The 15350-nt window shown below is 45.8% G+C and overlaps 1 protein-coding gene across 2 annotated transcripts in view; it reads right to left on the bottom strand.

Moving 5' to 3' along the window:
* Positions 1 to 15350, bottom strand: part of NXPH1 (neurexophilin 1) — a 388449-nt gene that overhangs the window by 326249 nt on the left and 46850 nt on the right. For both annotated transcript variants that reach the window (XM_061164980.1, XM_061164981.1), the window contains one exon: positions 14956 to 15119. In XM_061164980.1, coding sequence (XP_061020963.1) covers positions 14956 to 15009 — 54 coding nt within the window. In that variant the 5' untranslated portion in view covers positions 15010 to 15119. The remainder of the gene's footprint in view (positions 1 to 14955; positions 15120 to 15350) is intronic.

Raw genomic sequence — 15350 nt, 5'->3', positions numbered from 1 at the left:
ATCTCACGCCAGAGGGCTTCCGCTTTGGGAAGGAATATCTTGGATCTACTTTTATACTTCAGAAATAGAAAAATTCCTAAATTCAACATAGACTGAGTAATTCTATAAAATATTTTGTGGGCATTTTTCTATTCTACTTTTAAATCACATCTCCAAGTCACAATAAAAAATGCCTATGCTAAGCTAGTTAAAGGTTTGGGGCTATCTTGACTGTAAGGTATTAAGCTAGACCGATTTTTAAAAGTTTCTTAGTTTGCATCAATGTGCAAAGATTTTGCTTATAAACTAATATGGGAAATAATATAGGTTTGCATCCTCTATTGTACCTGACCAGCTGTCAGAAAAACAGGACTCTCAAGGATAAATGCCATAAGAAAAACTAGAGTATATGCCTCATTAATACATGTGGTTGCACGCGTGTGTGTGCTAAGTTGCTTCAGTCTTGGATGACTCTTTGGGACTCTATGGACTATAATCCTCCAGGCTGCTCTGTCCATGGGATTCTCCAGGCAAGAGTACTGGAGTGGGTTGCCATGTCCTCCTCCAGGGCATCTTCCTGACCCAGGAATCAAACCCACTTCTCTTGTACTGTCTCCTGCACTGCAGGTGGAATTTTTACCACTGAGCCACTGAGGAAGCCCAAGAATATTAACAGTACCTCATTGATAATAATGGTAACCAGAGAACTAAATTTTTAAAAAAGCAATGCAAAAACCAGGCACAGTGCTTGGCTCAGGGTGTAACAGGAAAGGAGATTTTATCTTTTGCAGTCATCTCCACACCGTCCCCACTCTCAAGTCAAATCCAAGACACAAAATACTGTCTCTTTGTAGGAACCCTTCCTGGGTACCCAGAACAATGCCTTGGAAGAAGGCATATGGCAGGCTACAGGAGATATTTTGAGCAGCATATGGGACGGGTGCTGTCTCTCATCCCACTAAACTATTTCATCTAGTACTTCTGGGGGGGTTAATGTGCTACCACATTCAAGCGTGCAGCTAGAATGAACTTCAGAGCAGAAAAGCAGCTTGTATCCCCTGTCCAGGCGTCCTTGGACTTTAAAACCCAGTGGGCTGTACATTTGCAGTACCTTGTATGCAAATTTTAAAAGAATGTCAAGTGTTAAAAGTAAATAAAAGCAAATAGTGTCCACAAATTAATCAATACTTAAAATTAGATCTTAATAACTCTCCACAGTGCTTGCCACCTAAAATTAAAACATCATAAGAATTCTCATTTCAATTGGACAACCTGTTCATTGGGCCTGCCAGTGAATTGTCTCTTCATTTCTGTAAAGACTTGGACAGCTGTTGTAGAAATGGCCATTTTCTTTTGTTTTAATCACAATGGTTACTATTCCCATTAAATTCATAAGGCTTACTGGGCAGCCCTGGGCAAACTATACAGCAGTCAGTCAGCTATAAGAGGGCAACAAAAGATGGGCTCGGTCTTAGGGTCAAGATGTGTGCCATCCCTGGAACAGCTGTGCTGGGGGCATGGGAACCTGGTTCATAAACCTTTCCCTCCTCCTTCTTCCTTTACTATTGATTTGCCACTGCTATGTGCCAGCCGCCATTCTAAGCTCTCTGTAGCACATTATTGAGGTTAATACTCAGTAACAACTCTGTCGAGTAGGAAGTAGTGTTAGCCTCATTTTACAGAATAGGTAATTAAGATTTGAGAGGTTAAAAAGTTTGCCCAAGGTCATAGAATTAAGAAAATACCTTGTCATTCTCTTTTCTTCTAATGGGGCTTTCCTGATGGCTCAGATGATTAAGAATCTGCCTGCAATGCAGGAGACCCAGGTTCACTCCCTGGGTCGGGAAGATTCCCTGGAGAAGAGAATGGCAACCCACTCCAGTATTCTTACCTAGAGAACTCCACGGGCAGAGGAACCTGGTGGGCTACAGTCCATGGGGTCACAAAGAGTCAGACACCACAGAGCGACTAACACTCTCACTTTTTCACTTTCTCCTGATAAGTGTTTTACCAATACCTTTTCCCTTAAGCGGAGAAGGCAATGGCACCCCACTCCAGTACTCTTGCCTGGAAAATCCCATGGACGAAAGAGCCTGGTAGGCTGCAGTCCATGGGGTCGCAAAGAGTTGGACATGGCTGAGCGACTTCACTTTCACTTTTCACTTTTATGCATTGGAGAAGGAAATGGCAACTCACTCCAGTGTTCTTGCCTGGAGAATCCCAGGGACAGGGTCGCACAGAATCGGACACAACTGAAGTGACTTAGCAGTTTCCCTTAAGAATTGAAGTGAGAGATAAGAGAGGGGAGAGAAAGGAAGAAGAGAGATCTGAATTGATTGAACAGGGCCTATTCCCTCTCTCCTGTGGCCCAGTCTTCACTGGACCAGGAAATCCCCTACTTTGTCATCATAACTCTTAACATTTCTACCATGAATTCAGTGTTGACACTGCATCAGTCAGTCAGTTCAGTGGCTCAGTTCAGTGGCTCAGTCGTGTCTGACTCTTTGCGACCCCATGAACTGCAACACTCCAGGCCTCCCTGTCCATCACCAGCTCCCGGAGTCCACCCAAACCCATGTTCATTGAGTTGGCGATGCCATCCAGCCATCTCATCCTCTGTCATCCCCTTCTCCTCCTGCCCTCAATCTTTCCCAGCATCAGGGTATTTTCAAATAGGTGCCAGGATATCATCTGCCTAGTTTGCAGTAGTGGTCTCTGGGAGCATATCAGCCATCTTTGGGTAGGTCGATTTTCTGTTAAAACTTCTCATTTTTTTCAACATTTGTCTGGGGGCGGAGAGGGGAAACCATCAACCTGAGAAATATGCAAATCTATCTGGCCACACATGAATTAGAGCTGGTCTAATTGTGAAAGATTTCAGTCAAGAATGCAAGGCAGGATTAAACATCTCAGGCCAAATCATTCACTTTTCATGCTTCCACGCTCCAGAGCCTTTCAGCCTGAGAGCAGAGCTGCAGACCCGGAAACGGTGCTCAGCTCACATGTGCTGCTGCCAGATCTGCTTTAGTTTGATAATGGCTAGAGATGGTGGCTGCCTCTGGTCCAGCTATTCATAACTCTGCCTTATTAAACCCAAAGAAGTAAGGTTGAAAATCTAACACAAGGCACTCATCATTCAATTACATATTTCTTGTGAAAGAGGCAAAAACTCTGCCATGTTCTGCAAAATCTCGACATCAATAGCAATTAAGTTTCACATCAAGACCAGAGAAATACTACAGTAACTACACATGAATAACGTCTTTTCATATGCAGTGGTTTGCATCTTTCTCTGCATTTAATTCTGTAAGACAATAAATGATGGTACCCTGGTACAAAAAACTATTCACAAATTAATTGGAAAAAATATGTGAGTAAAGGTATTTTATATTTCCAATTTCAGAGACCATGTAGTCAGTCCTATTACCAACACCATAGCTGCTCCAACAACAAATCACAACTCATCATTCTACAATTCAGTTTTAGAATCAAACCTGGGATTAACTGTGGCATTTTCATTGAAAGATTCTCAAACAAAAAGTATAATGAATCTCATGTAATCCAACACATGTTTTAAAGAGTATTCCATCAAATATTGAGCAGCATTAGCAATGCATGTAGATGATTGGTAAACTGGAGAATTATTTCTCATTTAGAGGAGATGTTAACACAGTAGTCTAGTGGCCATTTTAACAAGGAGAAAAAAAGAAGTATGACTATTCTAGAAGTTTACCCAGTAAACTCCGAGTGAAATTGGGGGAAGGAGGAAGAAGATTTTGAAAATGTCACTATGCTTTCACGCTGTGTATAATTAAATTCTCAGTTCAATAAGGTAGGAGGGAAAATAATGTTTCATTCCCCAAATGAAATGCACAGTAAGGAAAAAAATATCCATAGTGGGGCTTATGGCTTGTCTTTGAGATCATAAACCAAGTAACAGATTAAAGAAAAATGTCATCTTTAATATATGTTTGGAGGGAAAAAAGAATGAGGATCTCTCGTTTTTCTAAATTTTGTCCACATGAATGAAAAACAAGAAGAGATGTATTTTAATAATTTCACTATATTCAGAAAGTCTATTTTTATGAAGTTTGATGCTAACTTAAAACATACTGCATAGAGCAGTTCAGTATCAGGCGCTAGATTCCATTTTCTTATTCAAAAATGCATATAGAATAGCCAGTTACACAATGCCAATAAGTATATGTTGATCACTTTAAACAAAACAAAAAGGCAAAGTTGGAGGGTATTTTGTGTGTGTGTGTGTGTGTGTGTGTGTGTGTGTGTGTGTGTATGTAACTCCATGGTAACTCAAGGATCTCTTTGCAATCTACTAAGTCAATAAATTCATCTTTCCTAAAATTTCGATTATGTACTTCAATGTTGCCTTTGAACCTTATAATCAGTATCAAAACTGTCTAAGTACATAAAAGAAGAAGCCACCTTAGGACTGGCACATCAGTGAACAAAGGTGAACAATAAATTTCCACCACATTGTCAAACTCACTCAAAACAAATATTTCACCGAACCATTTACAACTACTGATTGCACACCAAACCTGACTTTATATTCTTCCTATTTTAAATAGATATGATTTTTTATAAGGGCTTCACAAGTAAGAGCTTGTGAATGTAAAGCAGTCCATTAATTTTATATAAGCTGTTTTATATACCTGTGGGCCTCTAATAGCATTCAGCTACAAGGTTACAAGGAGAAGTATCATTTTCCAAAGTTCTGTTGGAGAGGTTGGCATATATATATACTTCACTAAAATTCCAGCTATCATGCCAATAGCTCTTCTTCACTCAAGCTGTGTTCATTCTACAGCTGAAAATACTGACATAAACAGGACGACAATGCAGTATCAGGTACTAGATCCCTATCAAGGAAATGGTACTGTCAGACTCAAGTTGGAATTTCAAGTCCAACGACTTAGAAAAAGAAAAGAATTCCCCGTTATAATTTTCCATGGACTCCTTGAAAGAACAGATGTACAGATGTATACCCAGTCTTGTTCTTACATGTGTAAGTGTATTTAACCTGTACATAGAAAAGGCTCTTCTAAGCCAGGACCTTTTCACAAGACTTTCTATCATAATCTTTCTGGAAATAACTTATCTTAGAGAAGGAAATCTGTGCCTCCTTCCTTTTAGCCTAAGACTGTCAGTTTTATTAACATTCCTGTTGAGGTACAGCATGATGTCTCTATGCTGGCTCTGGAAGGCCCTATTGCTCTGTTTGTAAATGTGCAATGTGATGGGTCAGAGGCAGCAAGAAGCAGAAAAATGCAGGGCTTTGTAGCTGTGTCCAGCTAGCTGCTCAGCTCCCCACATCATGCTACAATTTTGCCATGTTTAGCCTGGTATGTATTTCCAGCGAGTGGTTAGCCTGGCCTTTTTTTCCACTAAGTTAGTACAAGCTAATAAAGGTGTTTTTCACTTGATTGGGATCTCTCCTTAAACAGGCATGACTATGGGATAGGATCTGGTTTCATAAAGACAGTCTTTTACCAGACTTGAGAAAAGTAAATTAAAGGGATATTTCTGTTAATATCAAAGCAGGCTTATTACCTCAATATAAGCACTTCCTTAATTTTCCTTTCTCAGCAGGCTATATAAATATAAATAAAAAGGTCCTCCACTGGATTTATGTTACATACATCTCACAGAGTTTAATTATAAAGCCTCTGAAAATGAAGATGGTGGGGGAAAAGATGCCAATAAATCATATAGTCCCGGTATTGTGTTGGCTGGCTGTCTCTGCCCGCAAGGAAACAAAGACACTCAGTGGTCACAATATACCATGAAAAGCTGGGCTCTGAAGAAAAGAAAATCCCAGAGGAGAAGGATATTATTATTATTCAGTGACTGGAAGGAAGTCTACAATTTTAAATTTTGTTCTTATCAATGTTATTATAAATGTCATTATAATTATCATAGTTTTACTGCAATTAAGGAGGTGGAGTTAGAGGTTTCTTTTAAGGGCCACTCTATCTTCTCTGCAGCACTGATGTGCTAAAATAAGGGAAGGGCGGTCAGATGAAGACCAAGCACTTAAACACAGACACACACACACACAGACACACACACACACACACACACACACACACCCCTCACTTTAAAGAACAGTGAAGACACTTGTACAGGAATACAAGTTTCGTCCCAGCAAGGGCCTACCAGAAAAGTCAGGCAACTCCTGAGAGTGAGAAAGACTGTGCCATGGACTGAGGGCTCCAGGAAGGAAGAGAAATGGGGAAATGCTATGCAATCTAGGCAGGACCCTCGGCAGTTCAGCGACCTCAGTGAGGACACGTGGGGCCCACTCCCACTCCTGGAAAACTGCGCCTCGCTGGCCTGCAGGCAAAAGGCCAGCATCTCACCTGGAGCAAGCAGAGGCCGTTCTCACTGGGGCCCTCGAGAATACCCTGGAGGCGTTATGCTTAAACCTTCTCTTCCCTTTCTATTCAATTTCCGACCTCTCTTCGCCTCCAGCTTCGTTCTCTCACGGGCTCCCATTTTTCCCAAGCTGGCTTCTCACCCGGGTTGATGGAACACTACCTGCCAGGCCGCTGCTCCTTTAATACTGCGGGGATTTGCAGAATCGGGCGTCCAGAAAGGATTGACTCTGACGCAAGGGGCGAGAGCAAAGGACGGGACTTCCCCGCCCAACCTTCGCCTTTGACACAGAGAACCCCTAGCGCCAACGCTCGGTACTCTCCGGCTTATTTCTGGACCAAATCAACGTGTGACCGCCGCCGAGGAGGAACTGTGCGCCCTTTAAGTGACCGCGGTGCCCGCTTTGGAGCGCTGTGGAAGGCCCCGGGGGAGTGCGCAACAGCAGCTGGAGCAAGGGGGCGAGGGGCGGGGAAGAAGAAGAGGGACGACGGCTGTGTATCCGTGTTTGAGGGGCTAGGGTTGGTGGGACGTTTGTTTGTTTTGCTAAGTAAATAAGGAGAAATTACCCCTCTCCCCATCCCGGATCTAATGATGATAGATTCCACGCTGCTTCAGGCCCCACGCCGGGGAGTCTAACCACGGAAAATAATGAGGCTACATCCCCATTCGTCTGCATTAAAGGCGAGCCAGGCACTTTCGATAGCAAATATATCGATTCCCTTGCTCCGGCCGTGGTTTCTCCTGCTCTCCGTAAATAATTACTGCTCCTTTGGAAATTCATAATAATTAGGACCCCTCGCCCCACCCCAACCCGCGCTGCTTTTTAAAAGCGCATATCCTGGAGGGGGACTTGGGGGGCCTCAGCCGTGCTCCCCGCAGGTGGGAGATAGGGCAGGAATCACTTTTCCCCACTTGGTTTTACTCTTTCGAGACAGTTGATTCCCCTCCTCCTACCTCAGTTTCCTTTCTTTTACATTGTTAAAGACACAGCTCTACCTCACTGGATTCGAGTTTCTGTGTGGGAGGAGGGGTAGATTTAACAAATTGTGTGAGGAAAGAGGGGCAGGGGAGGAGAAAGTGGAGGCAAAGAAGGATTCATCTCCTTGGGGACAAATTCTGTGGCAAACACGTGACGCCGCAACCAGGGAGGGGGCGGGAGAAGGGGTGCTAACGAGAGGACCGCAAGAAACCTCGGGGACCTAGCGATCGGAGCTTCAGTTCATTTCAGTTCAGTTCAGCTTAGTGCTCCCCAAAGACTGGGAGGGAGAGGCGGGTCGTTAAGGTCGCGACTGGGCGGTAGCAAGGAGTCCGCAGAAAGCGCCACTCTGCTTCGAGGGGCCGAGCCCGCGAGGCGGCTGGGAGCGTGGCCAGGCTGCGGGCCCCCGGCGGGGCGGAGCCTGTGGCGCTGTCCGCGGTCCTGAAGAATCGCTCTGCGGGCCGCGCTTGCCCAGCCGCAGGCCGCCGGCCACCGCCCCATTCACTCTCCGCTCTGCGGCCTCCCTTCGGAGAACCGCTGCAGTTCTGCCTGCTACCCCAGGAGCACCGAAGCTCGACAGCGTCGACGAAGAGCTCCCCAGATGCCACGCTTTGGTGTGAGGGCTTGGGGTCCAGATACGACAGGGCTGCACCTGTGTTTTCATAAACCCTTGGGGACTGCTGGAGGTCACCTGAAGCTAAAAGCAGACAATAGAGCTCGCAGCTGTGAAGGCGGAGATTCCAACTGGGCAACTTCCCCGGCGTGAACACTCCAAGGCTCGGTCGGAAGACTGAGTTTCCGAGACGAGGGTACGAAGCCTACGTCGAAGGAAGTTTCTCGCTTCTAACTGTAGAAGACTACTTGAAATGGCCTTGAAAATCAATGGGTGGGAAGGGGGGGTCTGAGACGTAGGGAGGAATGTGTCAGGAGGACGCCCGCTCCCTCAGGTGGGGCGAAGGCGCGCAGCCTCTCTTTGCGCCCCTCGAGCCGCTGATTCGGATCCTTCCCGTCAGAATCCATTACGGTGGCGGGGATGATGGGGGAGACCTGGCCAGAGTCAGGTTCCGCAGGGACGAGCCGAGCCCCCAGGAGCCAGTTTCTAAGGAAACACTAGGTTTTTATAAGCAGCGATTTGTCTTATTGTAGGAGATGGGAATGGTACGAGAAAAGCCTCACTGTTTCCCATTCTCATGCAGATGAAGCGGTGAGCTGAGGCTGCGGCCTGCCTATCCCTCTCCCCACCTTATTTCCGGCTTGCGCAAGTAAAAAGCCCTCATTAATTTAAAGGAAGTAGGAGCCAGAGAAGGCTTTTCGCTAGCCGCGGCGGGAGAGGCACTTGCACTCTGGCTGTTCCCGAGACCCTACAGCAGACACACACCAACGCCCCCACTCCGGGTGCCGCCTTGCCTTCCAATACCCCGATCCCCCGACCAGAAGCCAAGGATCTTTTTATGACAAAGGGATCCCGAGAAAGGGAAGTCTCTCCACCCCACCCCCACCCACCCCCTGCCAGCCCCCACCTCGGTAGTAAACAAAATATACTAGGGAAAACTGTTTACAGAGGAGGTAATTAGGTTTTCAGCCCGCAGCTGAATCGCGGCGAGCTCATTATAAGTTTAAACAACAGCCAGCAAGCCGCGAGGGTAAGACAGCAAACTTGGAAAATGCGCACACGCGCTCCTGGGCGCGCCGAGGAGCTTGAAGAAGCCGCCGGTATATATCATCTCAATAAAAAACCACTCTTGGAAAGCTTGCATAGTAATTGAGACGGGCGCTCTTTCCTGATCTGGGTTGGCATTTTCTCATCTTGAGCTGACAGAGCCAACTCAGGAAATTGCCAGTAATATTCATCTGGGGAGCACTTTCATTAAACGTAATTCATTCGACTTTCACAATAAATTGAGTGACATCCTTACAGCGGAACCTTTTTATCCTTGATTAAGTGCTTGCCAAGCTTTGGTTCCCACTTTATTGTCACATTCCTTCAAGCGGAGTCGTCAACATGCCAATCGGCAGCAGAAAAATGCGCGCGCGCCGTATTTACCAAGCTCCGGGAGGGGTTAGTGCTGACTTAGAGAAAAAGCTGGTCGCGAGCTTGAGCAGCGGATAAATCAAGATCGCAACTTCCTGCAAACAGTAGGCAGGACAGGCTAGAAGAATGTAGGGGGAGGCGAGGGAGCAGACGCGAAAGGCCACCCAGCGGCTCCTGGAAGTCGCGGACCGGACGGCCTGACTCTTCTACCTCTCCCTATTAATTTAAATGGTGAGGACTCGTTAAGGTCTTGGAATGAGATCTGAAGCTCTTATAGCACAGAGTTGCTTTAAGGGAACTTTCCTGAACCTGAATCGAACCAGACCTAGACATTGTCTTTAAAAAAAAAAAAAGAAAAAATCTGAAGGTACACTTCCTAACTAGTCACTTGAGAGCAGGCAAACTCTCACAGCTTCCATCACCTTTTTTTATGGCCAGAAGAGTGCAAGGAAGAGGATTCCCTTCCCTTAACATCAACCGCCAGGACAGTCAAACTCACTGAGAGCTTTCCAGACCTGGGAATCCCAAACAAGGCTGACAAGTACCTGGGTATTTCAGAACTAGATGAAACCAAGAAGGAATCCCTCTGCTAATGCCTGGCCTCTTCTCCCCCACCCCTGATAAAAACTAAAGCCCAGGAAATTGCTTATTTGAAAAGGCAATATCCAAATGCTTTCATCACTCAAATGCCCTCTTGAAAATATTGTCGTCGGTTGTTATTACCAGAACAATACTGTCAATTTCTGTAGTCTACAGGAAATCTTCCCTCAGATAGAAAAGTAAGACAGTGGGCACCTATCTCAAAAAAAAAAAAAAAAAAATCAACCAATTTCTCTGCCACCCGATATATTTTTCATCCAGACAACACTTTCATTAAGGAGGAAATAGCCATCAACAATTTGAAGCCAAATGGAAATCAACTTCACACAAAGAGGAGCCACGAACTTAATGGCTTTCTGGGGAAATATTGCTGAGGAAGTTGGAGCAATTCTAGTTCTCTCCTTCTAATACTGAAAGCGTTTCCCCAAAGCTGTCACTGGAAGGCCCCAGACTACTCTCATCCTCCTGGAAGTGAGCAGAAGTGCGACCAGCCAAGCGCTTTCCACACACCCAGGGAGCTGTTTTGCTGATCAGTGGAGAGTTGAATATTTCAGGGAAATACCTGGAACAGTAACACCTTCTCCTCTTACAGAGCCCTGGAACAGGTCTTGAGACTGATGGATTCTCATTTTGTGCTGCTGGGGCATAGGCTCCTTCACAAAGCTAGGTTTAATCCAGTATGGGGAAGGCTCAGCTAGAGCAGAAGAGTCAGGAAATTCAGTGGAGCTGGGTAACTCACAGCACTGCCTTCAAGAACTGGCCTTAACAGAGAACACTGAACTGCCGCTGTGAGGGGTTAATGGGCTTCTCTTTTCAGGAATAAGCTGAAATTAACTAAAATGTTCAGTGGGCAGCCAGCTTAATTTTCAAAGGATGGGAGATACATATATCTAGTCCAAAGGACAAGCATTGGTGGTCTCTCTCCTGCTAATTTTCCCTTAGTTTCCACATTTCTTAACAGCCATCTTCATAAACAGTGGAATTCACCCAGTCTGGCTTCTAACAGTGTAGAGGTAGCATTCCATAAACATATTAACCACACTTTAACCTCTATTAAACAACTGGCATGGAATTCATATTTTAAGATACCCTAAATTCGAGGGAATAGATGAATCAGGAAGGTTTTTTAAGCACAAGTTTTAGAAAGAACTTCCCATTTTTTGCCTTTCTTGGTTAAAAAGCAACTAGATCATTAGCAAATTTATTTCCTACAAGAAATGGTGGAAACCAAATTGGGAGGACAAGGGAACTCTTCTCAGAATAGACTATGGATATTTGACTTGATCACAGTAACATCATTCAACCTCTGGTCAGAATCTAGGATTCAGTTTCTGAGTAAATTTTTTGTTAACATGCCCTGGGAGTACTCATTAGACTTAATTCTTGACTCTGAAAATTGTCACAGGTGACCCCCAAGCAGGGCCCCTCTGACTTTTGCTGGGAGGTGCCTCCCTGTGTGCCCATACCTGTCCCTCAGCTCACAACTCAACGTAGGACCTACCCCCATTCTTCACAGTCAGAAACCACATTTCCCTAGATTATTCAGTATGTGCTTCAATTCTGTTAAAATGCTATTGTCTGTTACCCCATTATATCATACTGAAAATATTCTGGAATCAGTCCAGAACTGACAGGAGAACAGAGACTGCAGGACTTTTTTATCTTTAACAAGTATTGTTACACTATAGGTGCCTCCCCTGCTAACTTCAGATTTTTAAATATGCAATTCAATAACATTCAGTAAACAGAAGATTTCCTTGCCTCTATTTAAAAAAAAAAAGAAAAAGAAGATTTCCTAATTCCCTGTGTTTATGGCTGGAGTTAACTCTGTGGTGACTGTTGAGTATCTTAGCTAATATGCTTCAGAAGGTAACTTTACAGATACATTTCTAATTAACTTCCCATTGCAGTAGTACTAAAATAAGCTTCTCATTTTAAACAGGACAGGCTGATCTCTCACAACACAAAAGGACTCAAAATATTCAACCTAGAACAGGCATTCAAAGAACCTGGGCCAAGAAACATACTCTGAGAACATTCACCTAAATACAAGCAGGGAACTGTAACTTAAATATGGAACACTGAGCTGCCGGTTAGAGAATTGTCTTTCATTTTCAATAAATCTCCCCAAATTTGGGAGTATTTAAGGCATCTCTCTCTATACAAGCAGAAGCCTAAATATTGTTGTACAGGAGATACCTGAACAAATCCTACTACCCAAACATAATGTGTGACTATTTCTTGGGAAATATAACTGGGTTTCGAGGGTCTTAAAGAGAAAGGTGCACTGTAATATCAGCTATGAGGTAAGGTACAAACGGTGCCCCTGTCACTTAACTAGCTGTGTGAGTCCATAAAGACACACAAAAAATCATTCATTAAACTCCTCCCTGGATTATGCCAATTCAAGGGGAAAAATAAAATTATGTTTATGCCACCCCTGACTTTTTGGAATGTAACTTGAAGCATTTCCCGACAACCTGCAGGCATCTATTGCAGTTTCTTACAGAGGTCTGGGCTGTTGTGGGGTGTGACTACTAACAAATGATAGATTCAGTTACTGTACCTGCTATTTAATAAAATAGATGGAGAGAGAAGCTTTGACCACTACTTGGTCCTCCTCGTTGCCCTAGAGGTTTAATCAAGGGTTATCACTTATTTACTTGCCTAAAGCCATTCTGTTCTGACTGCCCAATTCACCCTTCTAAATTCATTTTCATGGGAAAAATCAGCTTCTTGCTCCTCTAGGAAAACCGCTCCGGATTTTGCCGACAAATAACCATGGGACTACAACCCCTGGAAACACTGCCTTGGGTCACAGCCACCAGCCTTTTGTTTTTCGTGGTTTCTAATCCCCGACACACAAAACAACTTTAGATCCAAGAGGAAAAGAATGGACTTCTAAATCGCCTTCTCTATTTTATTGTTCACATTTTATATGGTTTTTGAGTGAAACTGGAAAAATTGTCTCCTTTCTCTGTGTTGCCAAAAGGCATTCAGGTAATGAAGTCTGTAACTAAACGGTAATTGAATCAGCATAATTTGCACACTGAATGGTTTTCAAATGCTCCCAGTTTACAATTAAAGGAGAATTAATGCGCTTGTTGTTGAGAACGCAGAGCATTAGAATAAATCCAGCACTGTTGTTGTAATGAGTGGAAAACGGTTTAACTGCCAACAAACACATTTAAAATTTAACACAACGTATTGATTTCACTTCTGCTTTTGATAGATTATTTTCCAGACTATCGAAATACTTGCTCCAAGCAATAAACTGCACCACAGCCGCGAGCTTTTGCCTTGCGTGCGCGAGCACAGTTCAAGGACAGAGGAACAGTCTGGAGGTTCAGGTCTGGCGTAAAGGTATGCAGAGGAGAGGGGCAGGAGGGTTTCCATGTCGAGGGAATCCTTCATATTCCCCCCGGTCGCTTTCACTTTGCGGTCCCTCCCCTTTCTTTCAATAAACAAGTCCTGGGTTTCCTTAGGCCAAACTTTCTGCCCTGCATCTCTAAGCTCTCAATGTCAGAGGGTTTACAGGACACAGGTGGGGGCAAGATGGATTGAAGATGAGAAAGGGGAAGGACACTTTTTGCATTCTGTCTGCGTTTCAGCCAGGGAAGTCACAGACTTCGGTGACGGAGTCAGAAAGGCCGTTCTTTAGGATTGGCTGCCCCAGCTTTCACCTGTTTACCCCAAGGTGTCCTGTAGGCGAGGACACTGACGCGCAGCGCCCTCTGGCGTCCGCGGCTGCCCTGGTCAGGCGATAAAGGTGCAAAGACAGACATTGAGGGTTCTTGGATTCAAGCTGAAACAACCCTCACATTCATATTCACACACGTATACTTACACACTCATTAGCATACAGAGAGTTCACTCGACTGGCAGCCCTGAAGTCACAGGCACCAAGACAACGGTTGGGAAACGCTCTCTATTGCAGGGATAGCAACCCTTTTGCACCCAGGATTGTGGGTTCTGAAGCCCTTGGGATTGAGGAATGGCAATACTCACTCCATTCACTATGCAACCCATCGGGCCTCCCCAGGGCTTCTCGCCCCCAGCCAGAACACACAGAGCGCTCCGTGTGCTCCTGCGGCCCAGAGGTGGGTTATGGAGTTCCGTGCCCTCGGCACAGAACTTCACCAGCAGGATAAGATGGCCCCTGGCCCTCCCTCAAGCCAGACCCCAGAAACTGCGCTCTGGGTCTTGGCTCCAGGCGGTGCCCACAGCTACCAAACTACCCATCCACCACCACCACGACAGAGTGCTTCCCTCTAAAGCCCCCGCCTCAGGACAACCCCAGTTCCAACAGCGTGCAAAGTCCAGACCCCAGAAAACTCGGCTCAGCGAGGACTAGGCAGTAGTTGCTCCCTGGTGACAAGGTCTGCCAGTCCCTAATAAGGGGCTCAGCACTGGAACTGGGGTACTAGTGGACAGGAGAGACTGGGAGGAGAAGGAGGGGGAGCCTGTATATGTTTGCTGGAGCATCGCGGACTTAACTATGAACGCTTGTGGTCTTCCTATCTGACAGCTATACATGCCCCGTCTGAACCCGCAAGCCCAACAAAGTTGCCCTCGCGTCTTTAAGTGCCACATCGCCAAGCTGCGGGTTAGGTGGATGGATTTACCTTCAAAGCCTCTGGATGTTACTATTGAGAGTTCCCTGTCTTCCACCCCTTCTCTTTGCCATCTCTCCCCATAAAGCATCCTGTCCAGCTATCTCCTCGGTTTCTGGGTGTCTAGGGCGCCCTGCACACGATTTAGAATCAGGCACAGAAGAGGGTGTACCGGAGCAGGAAACCCGAGAAAATCCCACAGGGATCCGGAGACCAGCTTGCCAAAGTTCTCCCAACACCGTCGCTAGGAACGCCGCTCCCGCTGAACTGACGGTCTCACCCTCCTCCCGCGCGCCCCCAGTTGCCTGGCCTCGCGACCAGGGTGGGATCGAGGGGGCGCGGGATTGGCAGCGACTTACCAAGTAGACGGTGGGCTGCAGGAGGAGAAGCACGTACCAGCACGCAGCCTGCATCCTCCCGCGTCTCAAACTTCCTCGGCGGTGCCTTCGCTGAGTCTTTGTTCCTTCACAAACATAGATCCACCTGACATCCACTTTACAGAGCCAGGAGCGCTCTCAGCAGCCTAGATACAAATGAAATTAGACATCCCATGACCACGCGGGCAAGGTTAGGCTTGGCGACCAAGCGGGGAAAGGGGGTCGTGGCGCGAGGGGTGGACCAAAAAACCCGGAGGTGGGGGAGGCAGGAGAAACGCAAAAGCGAGTAAATCCAGCGCCTGAAACCCGAGAGCGCGCCGTCGTCCGCAGGCAGGCGGGCAGGAGGCTTGGAGGTGGAGGGGTTCCTTGCACCCTAC

Source organism: Dama dama, chromosome 18, assembly GCF_033118175.1.
Source record: "Dama dama isolate Ldn47 chromosome 18, ASM3311817v1, whole genome shotgun sequence".
In the NCBI taxonomy this organism is placed as follows: Eukaryota; Metazoa; Chordata; class Mammalia; order Artiodactyla; family Cervidae; genus Dama; species Dama dama.
This window is presented reverse-complemented; position numbering and strand designations above follow the sequence as displayed.